Source organism: Tinamus guttatus, unplaced genomic scaffold (genome assembly GCF_059628265.1).
Source record: "Tinamus guttatus ecotype Peru unplaced genomic scaffold, ASM5962826v1 Tinamus_guttatus_pri_ptg000241l, whole genome shotgun sequence".
Lineage (NCBI taxonomy): Eukaryota > Metazoa > Chordata > Aves > Tinamiformes > Tinamidae > Tinamus > Tinamus guttatus.
This window is the reverse complement of record NW_028288775.1, coordinates 1,002,963-1,020,936: the sequence shown is the minus strand read 5'-3', so window position 1 is coordinate 1,020,936 and position 17,974 is coordinate 1,002,963. Positions and strand designations below refer to the sequence as shown.

Sequence of the window (17,974 nt, the reverse complement as noted above, 5' to 3'; positions counted from 1 at the left end):
CTCGCCTTTTTTTTTTTTTTTTTTTAATCTTTTATCTCCACCCTCCGCGACCGGGCTACATTTTTCTCCCCACCGCCCCGGGGCCGCCTCGCGGACCGTTGGCGGCCGTTGGGACGGAGGTGCGGCCGCGGGCTGCGCCTCCCCGCGTCCCCCTCTCCCCCGTCCCGGCCCCGCTGCCTCAGGGGGCTGCAGCCTGCCCACTGCCCTAGAAAAGCTCCAAGGTTTTGCCAGGGCCGAGCTAGCACCAAGCCGCGAGGGGAAGATGGCCACCTCCGAGCCCGTTTCCGTTCACCTTCACTGTTCTACAAACAGCAGCACGTTGTTATGCTCTTCCCGCGCGTTGTGTTTTCCACAACAGTTCTGTGTCCTCCAGCGGCAGCGGCTGCATGCGCAGAGCAGGGGTAACTGTAACAGGCTGGGAGGCAGCTTGGCTGACCCGAGGAAGGCTGAGACCACGTTTCTTCTCGTGGCAGCTCCCCTTTTCCCTGTGTTTGGGTTTCAGCACCTGCTGAGGTCTCTGTTCCACCTTGCTCTGACCACGCTGTGGATCGCCTCGAAGTGAGGAAGCTGAGGCTGAGCCGGGGGGTTGCTCTGCACTGTCTGCCTTCCCCGAGGGCTGTCTTCCTTACCAAAGTCCTGCAGCTGGATGTCGGTTACACCGCGCGGAGCAGTTGCTGTTCCCCTCACAGCAGCAGCTCCCCTGCTGAACGGGCAAGTCCAGAAGATGGCAGTAGGAGAAAAAACAACTGCATTGAAAGCAGTCCCGTTTTAAGTTTAACTTGCAAAATGATGCAATTTGTTTTGGCTCCATCTTAGCCTAAGGGTATGAGTTTGCAGGCCCAGGCAAAGCAAGATTGTGGCTCTGCAAGTCAAATAAATAGATTTCTCTGGAAAAGAACATTTGAGGTTTAGGATTCCCCTGCTTACACCAAAAATAACACGAGCCCTTTTGCGGCAGTGATCCTCACTTGCTTAGCTCTGCAAGGATCCCTATGCAGATTAACTGCACAGTGTGCTCTGTGTGCGAGGGAACACAGCTATGGCCAGGATCCCTCAAGCTCAAGGAGCAGCAGGAAGAGCTGCACGGTGGCTGCTCGTAGACACAAGAGCTCCTGACAGCTCTGCGCAGAGAGGAGCTGAGCTGCTGAATGCAGAGCTTCAGCTCTCCTGCCTTAAAAGGATCCTTTAAAGTTCTGACAAGCAAAAAAAGCTTGCAGACAGTTTTGGGGCAAGATTCTCTTCTCCCCTTTAGGGCGATGTCCTTGTCCCTCACTGATGCTACCTGCAGCTTCAGGTTGCAGCTTTTCCGCACACAGTACTGAGGGGGTAAGGGGCCTGTGGGGAGCATGGCTGCGGCCTTACCCATCGCACACACAGCCCTAGTGGCCTTGGTCAAACAGTTATGGATGCTGGAGCCTTTTCAGCTGCTGGAACAGGCCATACAGTGAAGTCACTATAGCTCTGCTCCCCTCAGTACCTTGGGGAGAAAACAAATGGACAAAAAAAAAAACACAAAAACATTTCCTGCAGCTTATATAATACGAGAGGTGCGAGAGACACAGGAACTTTGTAGTATCATGAGATAGAGGAATCCAACGCAAAACATCTGTCAGTCAGAAGCCATCAGATAGTTCAGTTCAATTGGCCAGCTATAGCTCGCCTTGTTGGGGTGGTTTGTAGTTTTGTGTGTTTTCTTTGAGGGGAGGGGACGGTAATAAAAAATTGGAGGGTAGTTCTAGCCTATATTGCATTCTATGAGATCTGCAGGTGATCCATAACTTGAAGAAACTACCATATAACCAAAACAACCTCCACACTTCAATGTGCAAGAGCGCAAAACAACACTGAAGGAAAGGCAAGATCATTGACATATTTATTTCATGTTCCTTTTTCAAAGATGCAAACCTACTAGCAGGCCTGCTAAACTGCTCTGAAAGCTGCAGGTACTTGTATTTGTTAGTATAGATATACAAAGCCGAACACTAAGAGCAAACACTTATCAGAGACTCTTGTAACTATTTATGACAGAACAGGACTTCACAACAAGTGAACTATCTGCAAAGAAAGTTAATATGAGAATATTGGTGCTGTTAAGGTTTAATAGAACATATAGACTGGCATTAATGGAGAAGCATCTGGTCTCAATACTGAATTTATCCCAAGAAACTTCATTGGCATAACAAACCTACTGATACTGGTGTTTTTTAATTTGATCTCTAGTGAAAGTATTCTTTCTACCTACCAAATCAGTCACCATCTTCTAAATGACTTGCTTTTGGGGTATCTCGCTCAGCTTCAAAAGCCATTTCTTAATCTATTCTTTTCTCCACCAGTTTCTCCTTACTTACTGCTCCTTTCTGTGGGGAAGCTTCTTGGTTCTGGTTATGCGGGGGTTCTTTTTTGTTGAGGATGGTGCTGGTGTAGGTTTGGAAACCTTTGTAACCTTCACCTTCTGCTTTGGCCTGTGCTTAGCCTTGGCTTTGATTTTTTGGGTCTTTTTACCAGCTGAAGTTGGCTTCAACGTGGATGCTTTCATTTTGCTGGGTGGGGTGGTCTTAGCTTTCTTAGAAGAACTTGTTTGGGTGACTCCAGCAGAAGAGGATTTTCCAGGAGGCTGGGTGGTTGGAGGTTCATTAAGCAGCTCAAGGATGGTCTCTGAGGAAAGTAATCATGTATTTTAGCATCCCTGCTCCAAGATGAAAGGCTGATTCAGAAACATGGCTGATATCAAACCTTACTGGAGCAGCCACAGCTAAGAAAAATATCTCACATTCTAAGAAAAGAAATACAGACTGCATAAACCTACCTACCTCCTTCTTTCTATTATAGGAGCCTTGGATTTCTTAGAAATAAAGTGTGTTTAGTTTTAGAAGAGAAATTAATATGTATTTAGCAATGATTAAAATGTATTTGGGAAAATAAGTCCAGAAATAATAAGATGAAAGCATGCACATTTCTCTTTGGCGGACTTAACATGATGAATTATTCATATTACACGAATATCTGGAAATCCCAGAAAGCATAACCTCGCCTCACTAGACATTGCTTCTACTCAGTAGTAAGAGGCATTCCCTGCTCTACTTGCCTAGGTCCTAGACAGGAGAGAAAAAAAAAAAAACACACAAAAAAAGGCCAGCTGAAAGGAAAATTAACTGTTGGTTTTATGGAAAGGCTCTGTGACATTATTTGACTCACGGAAGTTGCAGCAGAGCTGGGACAGGCACTGAGAACTTCCCATTCCGAACCCAATGCCTACATCAAAGCCACCCATTCCCTAACTCAGTGTTACTTGACAAGATTTAAAGCGATGGGGATTAAAAAGCCATTGTACCTATTAGCAAGAGAAGCATTCATTAGGTGAAATTATCTGCTCTCAAGATTGCTTCTGCTCCGTGCTTTCAACATCACTAACCCTCTTCACCACCTGCCTTTAGGACTGGTAACAGTTTTGCTCTGCACTGACAGTAACTTACTTGCCCGTGGAGCGAAGGGAATACGCTTACTCTTCGTTTTCACTGGAATAGGCTTCAATTTACACTTCCCTGGTGGAGCTCTCCTTGAAAAAACATAAAGACATGCAGATGAATGAGCAATAGCATTTTATTTGTCCCAGAGGCACATATCAGTCCTCCCTTGCTGTTTGCCTCTGCTAGAAAAAGCATGAAAGCAAGCAGGCACCTAGAGCACAGTTCTGATGGAATCTGAGCCTACTGCAGTACCTGAGCCTTAATGCTAATCCCTGCCTGATCACTAACAGCACCTGGAATCCTAAAGCTTCTCTTTTACCATCATTCTGGCCAGTCATTCTGGGTCGGGAAAGGAGGCACGGGAAGTGATGGCTGCAGAGAAGCTGCATCCAGCTCCTCTCCTGCTCTATTCCTGGCAGCTTGCTCCAACACTAAAGCCCCGTGGGCACTTTCCCTGAGGCAAAGCTGTCAGGTGGCAGGTCACAGGAGGAGGGGACACCAAGAGGAGGAACGGGGAGCCCCCAGGGAAGGGCTCCAGGACACACATGAGCAGGCTCTTCCAGTTTGCTGCGCTTAAGAGCGCGGAGCATGACCTGAGGCAGCACATTTTCTCACAGCTAGCTAACTAGCACCCTCCTTCAGACATGGAGAACAGCCAGACTTTTGCTCCACATCATTTCAATTTAAATAAATAAAAAGGACAGACTACTAACTAAAACAGGATTGTAAAACTTTTTTATATATTATTATTTTGATGCACAGCCTAACATCTCTTCCCCTCCCCTCCTGACTGAGGGGATTTGGTACCAGTGCCCGCTCTGCTGGCTCTCAGAGCACTGGTAAAGAGACGAACCTGAAGTGGGGACACTTTGGATCTGCTGCTTTCTGTTTTCCTGTGAGGTCCATAGGGAAATGACAGGCTTGTCCCCAGGAAGGTGGCATCCCTGTTCCCGCAGGCACTTGCAGGGCTTCACCTGGGGCAGTGTGTGTGGAAGCGCGGCAGGGAGCAGGGGGTGCGTGGGCTGCCAGGGGGAGGGCTGTGCTGGGCACGAGGCGTCACAGAGCGACCAGACAGCCAAGCCACCGCGCACACAGGAAAGGAATCATAGAATCATAGAATCATAGAATGCTTAGGGTTGGAAGGGACTTCTAGAGATCATCTAGTCCAACCCCCCCTCACACGCAGGGTCACCTAGAGCACATGGCACAGGACTGCGTCCAAGCGGGTTTTGAAGATCTCCAGAGAAGGAGACTCCACAACCTCTCTGGGCAGCCTGTTCCAGTGCTCTGTCACCCTCACTGTTAAGAAATTTTTCCTTAAGTTCCTATGGAATTTTTGGTGTTTCAGTTTCCGGCCATTTCCTCTAGTCCTATCAGTGGCCACCACTGAAAAGAGACCATGACCGTCCTCTGCACTCCCTCCCTTGAGGTATTTATATACACTGATCAGATCCCCTCTCAGCCTTCTCTTCTCCAGGCTGAACAGGCCCAGCTCCCTCAGCCCCTCCTCATAGGGCAGATGTTCCAGGCCCCTGATCATCCTTGTAGCCCTGCGCTGGACTCTCTCCAGCAGCTCCACATCCCTCTTGTACTGTGGAGCCCAGAACTGGACACAATACTCCAGATGTGGCCTCACCAGGGCTGAGTAGAGGGGCAGGATCACCTCCCTCGACCTGCTGGAGATGCTCTTCTTAATGCACCCCAGGATCCCATTGGCCTTCTTGACCACGAGGGCACACTGCTGCCTCATGGTCAACTTGTCGTCCACCATGACGCCCAGGTCTTTCTCTGCAGAGCTGCTCTCCAGAAGGTCGGTCCCCAGCCTGTACTGGTGTCTGGGGTTATTCCTCCCCAGGTGCAGAACCTTGCACTTGGCCTTGTTGAATTGCATGAGGTTTTTCACCTCCCAGTTGTCCAGTCTGTCCAGGTCCCTCTGGATGGCAGCGCAGCCCTCTGGGCTATCGGCTACTCCTCCCAATTTCGTGTCATCAGCAAACTTGCTGAGGGAGCACTCTGTGCCTTCATCCAGGTCATTGATGAATAAATTGAACAGTATCCCATGAACAGCATGAAAACGGCACAGAAAAATGGAGAGTCTCTACATATGATGACAGCAGGAGGCCAGAGAACAAACAAGGATCTGGAGCTGTCAGGAACTGATTTGCTCCAGGGCCAAGCAGCCTCAGCTTCTGCAGGAACTGCCAGTGCTTTGTACAGCCCAGGCAAGCTTGCTAAGTGCTTAGCCAAACAGACAAGGGCAGAGATGAACACAGCATCAGGGGCTAAAGTAACAAGGGCAGCCAGAAAATACAAGAATAAATCCCCAAGAGCCAAGGGATTAAGTGCCTGAACTTGCTCTAGAAGTGATAAATAGGAAAGCTGCAAAAGCACGTGGAGGAACTGGCTTGTTTCCAGAAAGCCTTTCAGAGCAGCAAACCCACCTTGCTCCTGGCAGCAGGGCCTTGCTGCCCCCGTGCAGAGGAACACTGTGCATCACTGCACGGCCCCTCCAACCTTTCCGAGAGGGGCAGCCCTCAGAAAAGGTTTTTAGGGCTGTTTGCAAAACCAAAGGCTGCATTCCTCCCTTCACAGGTTGATCACACTGATGGTCTTGATGCAGCGTTAGGCAGTCACACAGGGGCTGCAGGGATTTTATTGATAAAGCACAGGATGCTAAAGCTCTCAATGTTTAGGCTAGCTCACTCTTTCTTTATTTTTGTTAAGGTGAAAAATCATGTACCATATGTCTCATACTCATATACCATCAGCCTTTTACTCTGTTTTGTTGTTTCACAGGTTATCAGTCCATTTGCAAGGATACAGTTCACACCCCTGACCTGTATTTTATGATGGAAAGTGATGCATGACAGGCAGTATGGAGTGAAACAGAATAGAGAGAAGACTCTCTGCTGTTGCAAAAATTACTTTGAATTAATAAGGTCCTTCGTTCAAGTGCAAATAAAATGCTTACATGCCCTGAAGAATATGCATTGTCTTTCTTAAAAAAAAAAAAAAAAAAAAAAACCACTGCTATATTTTAGACATGCACACAACCAGACATTATTCCAATCCTAAATATCCCAGATCTTCAAGAGGTCTGAATATGATCTACTTCTGGGTGCACAGATACAAGGAGCATGGAACAACTTTACTGCAGCTGATAAAGTTGAAGCAGATGCTCAGCGGGCTAACACAGACTGAAGTCTGGATGTGTAGGTTGCTAAGACTGTGTTATCAGGAGCACTTAGTACTCTATCTAGCATGATAGCTGCAGAACACAGTGATTATAGAAGAATTTGGCACAGAGGAGAAAAAAAAAGGTGAAAAAAAAAACCACACACACACACAGAGCCTTTAATTACTAACCTTGCAGGATCAACAAACTTGTAGAGAGATCCATGTGGCGCATAGGCACTGGGATAGGAAGTAGACATAAAATACAGCTCACCTAAAGAGAGGTGGGAAAAAATAAAGAAAACCTTTAGATGCAAATGCCCAAGGTGAAAACCTGTTCCCTATGTCCCTATTTCCCTGGCTTTTCCACTAATTCAGCTGGAAGAAAGGCACATGCCCTCAGTGAGCCCCTTGGAGAGTGACTTACGTGCAACGAGGGGGCCCGGTCTGCCGCTGCCCCTGCGGGCAGAGAGCTGGGGAGAGCGGGGCTGCTCCTGCCCGGGAGGCCACGGTGCAGAGCGGCTGCCGCGGCAGCGCAGCGCACGGCCAGAGCCTCAACGGCCCTCTAAAAGCTGACTTTCCTCTACATAAACATGTGCTTTTAAAAGCTTGTTTGTACTAAAGGAGCAGCCAGAAGCTACAAATAGAGAGGGGAAAGAAGAAAAAAAAATCACAACAAATATTTAGTCATCTCATGATCATAGCAAAAAATAATAATAATAAATTTTCCAACAGGAGTTATATTGGCTTTCCATGCAAGACAGGAGCCTCTTGTTACTACATGGGGATTGAGGAAAGCAACTACACCTTGTGTTTTCCCTTCAGCAGCCACTAGAGCAGTATCCAGACCAGCTACTGTAGCTTGGAGAGAAAACAAATACAAAAACACCCCAAGCCCACTATTGCTTGCATTTCAAGTTGCATTACAGCCTCACACTAGCTTATAAAAGAACATCCAGTAGAAAATATATTTACTATCCACATGTTGAAAATATTTGTACATATTTCATAATAAACCCACATTTCCTCTGTCACCCTCTCTATCTGTGACAGAATAAGCAGGCAAGTTCAGACATGATCTTCCCATTAAAAAAATGTTTTCTGCTGAATCATGAAATATGAGAATTTACTAAAGGACATCTGGATTCACTCAAAAAGTCTGCAAATACATTGCATCACATAGGTCTTTGTCAGGTAAGTTGTACGGAGATGAACAATCTATGCATTTGATGAAAGTTCTAGTCCTCATGAGCATTCACCCATTTGAACTAAATTTTGAAACTGGAGGCTTTCTTCATCTCCAAATGAAGCTTTGGTCTATAATCTATGCAGTGAAGTGTGTTATGAAGTCTGAGGAATACATACTAAGAAAGAGGAAGAGATTCATACAAACTATAAAAACTGAAGTAAGAATAAGCTGTTAAGTGGAAGAAAAAAAAACCCACTATCGACTTGGCCTTTTTATTAATAGAGTGGCATAAATAGCGCCCAAGGAGAGGTAAGCCTGAAACAAACACGAGTTGAGTGTTCAGACTCTGTTCTCATGAGGATTTATCTCCTGAGCTCCATCAGGCCTGCAAGAGCCTCACAGGGCAGGAGACACCTCGGAACCACACAGCAACCCTACGGGCCATGCAGAGATAGCTGCAAGCACTCCAAGAGTGCAATTTCCAGTGAATATTTAGCTATTGAGATACCTTACCTGCTTCATCCTCAGCAAAGGAGATGATAAATTTGCTATAAGAACTGATCATTCCAGGGAAAGCACAAGCTTTGGTGTTACCAATGCAGATATCTTGCTTCTTCCATTTATTTGTCTTCTCATCTTCCTGTAAAGCCATAAGTCGACTAGATGAAAAATAAAACCTTGTGTTTTATTTTTCCGTTATTAAAGTTAGAACCTTCCAAAATTATGCATTAGTGACACAAAATAAAGACTATGAATCCTCACTTAGCTTTAATTTTTTTCCTTAGGAAAAAAAAAAAAAAAAGAAACACACTCACAGCGCTATCCTAAGGACCCCAACTTGGAAAAGTGAGGAAGTTCAGATCCCAATCAGAATGTTTGGCCAATGTTGACCAAACAGATCCCTTAATCCAATCATTCGCTCCAGCTCAGAGGTTTCAGGATACTCTGATGCGCTTACTCTGCTCAGGCAAGGCGAATACATGGACGATGTGGGAGCTGGGGAGGAAAGAATTTTCTCACCCATTCATGAAGTCACCAAAAATATAGAGGCCGTTCAGGTTGGGCGATTCACATCCTCTGTACACGTAACCGCCAGTGACCGACTTCCCCACATTGCGACCGTATGCAAATATTGGAAGAATGTCATCTGTTAAATACAGGTGTGTGAAAAGCAGAAAAATTACATTTAGGGAGCATCGAAAATCAATTGGTCAGTAACACTGATAGGTGCAAAAAAGACTGGTATAATTGAATAAACAGCATAGCTAAATTTCTGTAGGGATTCAATTATTTACTCCACTACAGAATTGATTCAAGGGCTTCAAAGAGCTTTCTGTGTAGTTCATCAGTTTGCTCAGTGAACTTGCTCATGCTCATCCCTATGCATAGGAGAAAGATTCTTTGCATCCAGTAAGCAATATAACACAGTATATTGCTGGAAGGTGTCACAGCACCAGTCACTTGAACAGGTTGACTTTTCCAATGCCAGAATTTCTACAGAAGAGGATGTAGAGGATGCGATCAAACAATTGCAATTCTACTCTAAATCTTTATGCATGTGCTGTCAGTCTCATGAGATTTATAAAGAGTAAAGGTATTGCCTCTGACAGTATTAAAATTGAATTCATCCCTTACTAAATCCTACTAAATTTTAGTCTTGTCCTCATTTTTTTTTCCTCCAGAATAAATAGCTTGTCTTTAATGCTGAGGATAAATACAATTCATTAAAAACTGTGGCTTACCAGCAAAATCTAAAGCAGGTGTGTTATCAGCTGAGGCTTAGATCAATGTTAGGATCATTTTAAGATTTTTTTTTAAAGAGCCATGTGGATACCAGCTCCAAAGAGGAGAAATATTGATAACACTCCACAGTTACATTTGTCTGATCATACAAATATTCCAGAAACATCTACATGAGCCTGAGACCAAGCGTTTGCTTCACATGGCTTAAGGGGCTTTATAATAACATCCAGTTCTTCTGCAGTGCTTTGCCAAGATCTTTACACGAAGACCATCGTTTTCAGAGAGAGCAACACAAAGGCAGAAAGCGAGTTTGCCCCAGTCAGACGCAGAGCGTAGCTCTGGCGTGTGCTGCCTCCACCACAGGACTTGTTTCAGGAACTCAGCTCCAGCCTGTTCCCTAAACCCTGGTCTTGCCTTAGCCGTAGACATGGCTTAGGGCTTCTGAAGAAAACAAAATATTACTTGTTGTACTTAATCTGTTGTCTTCCTGACTTTGGAAAAACTGACTGCAAAAGGCACAGGTTTGGACCTTAAACTTATGTGGTGCTTTGCATGCCAGGAAATTCCCTGAAGACACTGGACATCATTACACGTCAATGCTCCAAGACTCAAGAGAGAGGACTTCTCTTCTTAACAAGTGAGTAAACTCCATTTCAACACACAACACTAGATTATTTAGCTTCAGTGAAAAAAAAAAAAGGCACTATAATTAATTAAACACATGTAATACGATTAATGGTCTTTAAGCATTAAAAGACCAAGAAAGCGCAAGAAAGTTCTCCTTACCCAGAGAGGAATTATGGCAAAGCTTTGTGTCGTAGCATTGAAACCCCTCCTTTGCTCTCCAGCCGTAGTTTCCCCCTTTCACGATGATGTCTATTTCTTCAAACCTGTTCTGACCGACATCCCCACAGAAGAGTCTTCCTCTTCCCTTTCTTGTGACAGGGTCCCCTCTGTCAACTGCGCAGCGCCACATATTCCTGACCCCATAGGCATAAACCTCAGGGCGGGCCTTGGCATCAGACACGAAGGGATTGTCCGGGGGGATGCGATACGGCTTCCCAGTGGTGCTTTTTCCATCCACATCAATTCTCAAGACTTTCCCCAGCAAGGCACTCCTAGAGAGAAAGGCAGATAAAGTCAGGTTTGTAAACTCCAGCATGAGAACCAAGTATAAACAATTCTCTTCTCCTCCCCACTTTCCAGAAGGGAACTTCTCTGTCCTGCAGAAATAAGCCAAATGGATGGTATGTCCTGCAATCCATTCAGATCACAAAAGATTCATCTGCCTATCAGAGAACTGGGAGCCCTCAGCTTTCCAAATGTAATAGTTAGTTGATTTTTGAGATACTGCAGACTGATCTGCAGATGCCCAAGCGCTTTAGGAAGCTCTTTTAGTTTCCTCTTCCATGTTGTCATACCTCCAAGCCTTGCTGCAGCAGCTCAAAGCTTCTTCCTGCCTTCCTACTTACTTGTTCTGAGCATTTCCAAATTTTCCAAAAGGGTCGCCAGCTTTCCCTCCATCCCCTGTGAATATGTACATATAGCCATCCACACCAAAGAGTAGCTGGCCACCATTATGGTTAGCAGCTGGTTCTTCAAGCTCCAGGAGATTCCTACAAAGAAAAGGGAAATAACTCCAGATGCAGGTACTGCACTTCTGGTGAGTTTGCAGCATCACAGGCTCTATAGAAGGAAGAGAAATTTCCCAGCCCTGCAGACTTTCCAGCTTTATCAAATGCAGTGCAAAGGCCGAGCTGCATCCTGTTTCTGACAGCAAGAGCCTGCAGCACAAGGCTGGCGTAAGGAAACCTGCTTCCCACAAGCCAGACCTCCAGCGCCTCCAGCACTGCCACGCGACAGCCCATGAACTAGGGCTTTAACGTGCCCTATGAGGGCCTTTCTGCTACAGAACTTGCCCACCACTGTAGGCCTAACAGTATCAAAACTGCTAAAAACAAAACCAAAAATGTGTAAGATTTTGCCTTAAAAACAGTTTGACCTTAAAACAAAGTTGCTCATGACAGGTGGGTTCTGTTTTTCTGTATGAGAAGTAATGGATGAATTTGAGGGTTTTAGAAGGATTGGGGGGGGTCTGTGGTAATTGTACAACTCAAAACAAGTTTTTATTGTTAATAAGTTCTTCTTCGTGACTGATAATTACCCTTCTTTTGTGGGGGGGGGTGGAGAGGTGGGAAGACAGAGTGGGGAAGAGAGAGGGGAAATGAAAGGGAGAGGCATACCAGATCACTTAAAGAAACATATAGTTCCTTAAATGAAGTACTCCTGTAGTGAGTGCTAAAACCAGTGGGTTTTTTTTGTTTTTTTTCAGTTTGTTATCTTACAATATATAGTAACATCAGGGCAAATGTAAATTCTAGGTAAGACTTAAAGCTGTAACATACTGCTTCTTTTTTTTTTAAAAAAAGGCAGGAGTACAAGATGGTCGTGGAAGGAAATCTGCAAGTCTAGATCCTTGGTTCTGATTTTAGTTGTTTTTCCATCAAGTTTGCCCTGTGATCTTGGGCCAACCTGCCACTGTTAGCTTCATAAGAGGTCTGGTCACATGCCTAAGGCAGAGGGATTGGGAACCTGCAGGTTTTGCAAGGAAGGAGGTGGACAAGGACAGAAAGTAATTTCTCAGCACGGCATACAGCAGTGTCCCATGTGAGCTATTACCTTTCTGAGTGTGGGTCAGCTTTGTTGATATCAGATGCCGAAACTTTCAATTCACTGATTCTGATCTTTTCCACTCGCTTCTTATCCATGTAAGAGTAATAGATGTAAAACTTCCCATTGTCCTTGTACCTGGGGTGGAAAGCCAGCCCCAGAAAGCCCCTCTCATCTCCTACCCACGGCGTAGCCAACACTATAGTTTTAATGTCCAGAAAGGGCTCCTCCAGCCGACTGCCGTCAGGTAGGTAGACCCAGATCACCCCCACTTGCTCCGCTACGAACATGCGGTGGGTATGGTCGTTCGCATGGGCCATCAGGACCGGGTTCCTCAGCCCGTTGGCCACTTCCGTGAGGCACAGCTGGAGGCAGCCCTTGCGGTCCTCCACCACCGAGCCCAGGTTGCGGTTGAGGTCCGTGTTCTTCAGCACATTGGGGAAGCAATAGTCCTTATCGTGGAGGTTAAGGAGGTTACAGAAGCGCGTCTTGTTCGTCTCGCAGCACTCCTGGATGTGTTTGTCACCGGTCAACAGGCTGATAGCAGAGTAGCAGTTGAAGTGGAACTCAGAGCAGTAGTCAAAGCAAAGTCCTGGGAGGTTTCGAAGAGGCGTCTGAGGGTTTTCTGCATCATAGAGATGTGCAGCATATGGAGAACATTCCTAGGAAGTAAGGAAAACTAAACAGTGCACACACATACAGGAGAAGCAGGGATACCTTCACAGAAGTAATCAATTAATAAAATGAAAAACAAGTCACCTAGCCCTATAGGAATTCACTAAGAAAGGTGCAAAAGAGTGGATAGCACCTAACCTGCATTGCATATTGAGTCCTGGAAAGCTGACTCAGACCCACTGATGCATCCCTGCAGCTAGTTCAATGTTTTCCATTACATCTGCTCACTCCACAGAGTTCACTTGAAGTTTAAAGCTCTTCTCCTTTCTGTTTTGCAGTGATTACTTCATTAAGTTCTCTGAAAACTTTTTAATTTGCCTCAGCAGGGGCTAGAACAGAACCAAGCTCCCAGCACGGGATACAAGAGCTACCACCACCAATAAAACAGCTTCCTCTGAGACAGGGTGTTTTCTCAGCATCTCTGAGCTCAGTCATCTCCCTTCTGCCAAGTCTGCAGTGTGAGGGTCTCCTACAGCTCACGATCTCTAAGAAAATGCAGTCCCTGAACAGTTGCTATGTTTTTCCAGCCATTCAGCTTCCCACACATCTTTTGCCTGGCAAAGAACGCCTACAGCACATTCTGGCAAGAGGCACAAGGTTGAGGCATTCCTCAGGATGGACGTAAACTCCCAGGATTAAGTGGCCTTGCAGTAAATGTTGGTTGTCTGCATCCATTTCACTCCAGTGTGCATGAAGCAACACAGCTAATACAACCGTTTAATAGAGCAGAAGCAGTTAAGATCAGCTTCATACTTCCTGTGCCACTTCGGAGTTTCTCTGCAAGAATATCCAGCTTCTTCCTAGTCAGTGCACGTAAGTGTGTGCAGAACCACATAACGCTACGTGCCGAAGCTGACACTGCCCCGATCGAGGGGACAGAACGGCCGGCTGACCTGTATGAGCAGTGCACAACCTTCGGCTGGTCCAAACCAGGGTGCAGTAGACTAACACTACACATTCAAGCAATCACATGTCAGGCCTGATTAAAACTGGCTTTAAAAAATTAAAAATGTTGTTCTGTCTGCAGTAGGCTTCTATCACATGCTTTTGATCAGCTTAAGCAAGGTTGTTTTCTGTGCAGAGGGACATTTTCTCGGCCAGTGGCCACACAGCGGTTCTAGCGTGTGCAGCAAGGGCCATGAATCCAGGGAGTTTTTGTTCTGCAGCTCCATAACTTGTACATCATCTCCTCAAGAACGTTACAGGCAGTTTTCAGAGCTTCGTGTTCAATTTTCAGACTAATCCTAGGAGAGCTCAGCTCAGGGCTAGCTTCTAAACCTGCAAATGTTTACAAGTGCAAGAGGTAAATACAGCCCCCGATTTTGTCAGGTATAAGCTGAAGCAGCTCCACCAGCAGAGCCGGATTGCTTTATAAACAATCTGGATGCCTCTTCAGGTTAGTTTTTAATAGAAACAGATGATTTGGAGTGTCAGCGGGAAACGCATGATCCAGTGGCCTACCCGACGTCCTGGCGTAGACGGCAGCAATGAGCACTTGGCAGAATCACATCCAGATAACGGACGTGCGTGTGTCTTCTGGCATTCGATGGGGCACTAAACACATGCTGACGTGTCACAGGTAGTGGCTACTAATTATTATTAGGACACTGGAAGCAGGGTAGACTCTCATCATTTTTGACTCTCTCCAAGTGAGACACATTTTTGACTCTCTCCAAGTGAGATCACCAGCAAAGTGACATCACTAAAACGAGACCATTTGGTAGATTTTGCTCCTCTGCTAGTTTGACAGCCAAATAACATTTGCCAATAAATAAATAATAAGAAAACAAATAAACAACAACAAAAAAACCCCTCAGAAACAAAGAAGCACTCATGTCCAACCTTACTCCCATGAGTGTCACTGACTTAAACAAAAGATGAAATAGCAATGCAATTAGAAGCTCCTTACCAGCAAAAACTTTACAGCAATCTTACTCTAGAAAGATGAGAAAGTCTTAATTCATTACCTAGATAATAAATATCCCAATGTTTTTATATGCTGCACAATATATTTCTAACAAATGCAAAAATGAAGCTATATCCTGCAGAATAAGTAATCCAAGTCTATAAAAAGCAAATGTCACATTTTTGTTGAGTTTCTAATCTACCTGCAACACGCAAAAAAAATTCTAAACACGAATGTTGGTGGTTCTACTAGGAGTTATAATGTACCTTTTGTGTTATGAACAGTAAAACAACAAAGAGAACCCTGAGCATATTCCTTTGCATCCCTGATACCAAAAATTATTTTTCTTCAAGAAGATGCCAAAATCCTAACAGTATCCAACATATTTGATAAACAAATAAAGCTTTAGGGCTAAGGAAATTTTAGTTAGAAGAGGTTTTTTTTTTTTTTTTTTTTTTTTCCTGTTTTGTTCTTGAGAACAAGTGTGTCTTGGCTGCTTTGTGTTCTGGCAGGCATTCAGCCCTGCTCGCACAACTAACACACTTTAGAGGCAGGCAGTTCTGCTCTTTTTCTAAGGAGAGGGGCACAGAAGAGCTGCGCCCTGGGGCTCCGTCCCTGCACGGTCCCTGCTGCTGCCGCGTTACCATCGCACCTGGGGGAGCGCAGCAGCTGAAGCCTCTGGGCAGGCAGCTGCACGAACCTGCTATTAGATGTTGTTGTATTTTAGTAACTGCAAGATTTGGAGCATCCTAGGCAGGAACGCAATCTTTACACATCTGTCACTAAACACAGGAATCCAAATACAAGAATTATCTGGCGCAGCATCATTTGAAATTCTTGTATCGTTTGATCTTGTAGATTTTGTCAAGCACCACCTACTAGCTGCAGACACAACAGAACAACATTGACCTGTGACTGTTAACAAGAAAATAAACACAGCAGCAGGATTCACATCATCATGAGATGAGCAATGCCTGATAAGCCATTATTGCTACCAAACGCCCCTGCATATTGCTGGGGACCACCAAGCAAGGTGCCTCACACAGAGCACCTCACAAAATGCCCGCTTCCTGCAGTCATCACTCTGCCATTACAGTCCCCTTGCCCCTGCTTTCATGTCTCTTTCCAGAGTGACACAGCTATAAAGATGACTGGAGCCACAAACCACCCCAGTCAGCCCAAAGTGTAGGATTCAGATGCTTTGTCTTACCTGGCATAGGATGTCTTTGATATACCTTCCGCACAGCTTATGCCCCTGGGGATCAATATAATCCATGATCTCCCAGTATTTTGCAGCAATACTGTTGTCTTTCTCCTGATCACAGCAGCCAAAGTTTTCATAGGCAGTGCAAAACTCCAAGTGAAAAGGGGGCTGGAAAGGTGGCCCATAATCCAGGCACTGAGGATGCCCCAGCAGATTGCCTGTCTGGCATAACAAGGACAGGCAAAGAAAGACATGTGGGCAAGAAAAGGAAACTCCAGAGCTGCTGCGGCTCCTAGCTGCGCATGGCCAAGCATTCGCTTTCTGCCCTGCGTGTTTCTTGAGGTCAGATGTATAGAAATCCTCGACCTCTTCACGGTATGGTTCATTCATCCTCTGTGCTTTCTTCTTTGCCAGCTGCAGAGCTCACTGTTTGCTCAGGTTTGCTTACATTCTCTCCCCCTCTTTCCAAGTTTACTATTTGGCTGGAGAGAAACCCTCCAGACTGCCTCTGTGGTGTCTCACACGTCACTTGGCTGAGCCCTCCCCTCCGGACATTTCTCATGTCCCTAAGAGCATTCACAGATCTAATCCTACAGCCTAGTTTAAATAGGCTCAGAAATCATTCATGAAGAAATATGGACATGAAATAACGCAATGTATTATAACTACATACAGAATTGGATTCTCTCCACTTACAAAACACAGGATGAATCCTTCTCAGTTTTTAACTACTCTTTTACTCTGCTTCTGAAAACAGACCAGGCTTGGGACTGGTTATCCTGTGGCTGAGGGTCAAAAGAGAAAAGTGGAGGAAAAAACCTGAAATTCTCTTATTTGGAAACTCCCCTTCCAATTATTTGAAACTCCCCTCCTTGCCCCCCACATCATCACTTACTCCCAACCATCTAGTTGTATGTAGCTCATGAGGAAACTGAAGTTCCCAATTCTAGATTCTCAGTAAAAGCCCCAGTGCAAAGTCACAGCTGGAAATGCTCTGTAACTACCAGTCTCTTCATCTTTATTAGGAAATGACTGCTCTGTTGAAGAAAAAAAAAAGAAAAAGATACCACTGGATTTTTAACCATCACCCACTTTTCTGCTGTGGTTCTAAGTTGTGGCACCTTGACAGTGCAACAGTCTATTGACAATATGTCTCTACCTAAACTACAATGATTTGGAAATATGCCAGATGCAGATTCAGAGCCTACCGCCTTTGAAGCTTCCTTTGCTTTTCATTCCTTTAGCTTTAAGGATCAACTTGGGATATCTATTCATCAGATCAACTACTTCTCTTAAGAAAACTTAAATCCTCTCTCCCTTTCCTGGAGACACGCTGCTTTGAGACAAGAACTCAGAGTATTTACATTCATAAAGAACTTCTGATCCTTCAAACCAGGAGGAAGGAATATTCTTTGCCACTCACTCTAAAGAGGGTAGCAAAGCTCTAGGAGCTTCAGTTGAACACAACCTCCCACAGGGCCTATTAACATTACCTGAAAACTCTTCACTGAGCAGTCCTGAGTTTGGCCAACAAAGCACCTCCAGCAATTCCTTACATGCAATATTTATCAGAGCAGAACAGCAGTTCCTGAAAGCAAAGGCAGACCAGTGCAAAGCCCAGCAGCCCTCTGATTCAGCAGATACCACCCCAAGGGTGATGGATCTCCCTTTTCTAGGGCAGTCAAAGGGTATGGCAAGTCTTGCCCAAATTTCCAGTAGGAGACAGCTGTTCAGAAACTGGGTGGAGAGGGGGGAGATGTCAGAGGATGAGGGGAGCAACATGGTTTGTGAGCAGCAGATACATTATCAGCTCCCCTTTTGTGATCTGGGGTGAGACATGGAGTTTTAAGACAGGAAAACAGAGGCAGCAGCATCGCAAACCAGGATAAGACAATAGGAAAAGCAGACAGTAAAGCTAAAATGAATGGCAGTTTTATAAACCTTCA

At 45.2% G+C, this 17,974-nt stretch overlaps 1 protein-coding gene across 1 annotated transcript; it reads right to left on the bottom strand.

Moving 5' to 3' along the window:
* Positions 1 to 2,309: 2,309 nt before the first annotated feature.
* Positions 2,310 to 16,476, bottom strand: HHIPL2 (HHIP like 2). Its single transcript, XM_010219637.2, is given in 10 exon segments — positions 2,310 to 2,365; positions 2,368 to 2,655; positions 3,474 to 3,556; positions 6,834 to 6,915; positions 8,344 to 8,489; positions 8,851 to 8,977; positions 10,360 to 10,691; positions 11,046 to 11,189; positions 12,253 to 12,905; positions 16,035 to 16,476. Coding segments are annotated over 10 exon segments (2,295 nt in total). The 5' UTR covers positions 16,419 to 16,476.
* Positions 16,477 to 17,974: the final 1,498 nt, after the last annotated feature.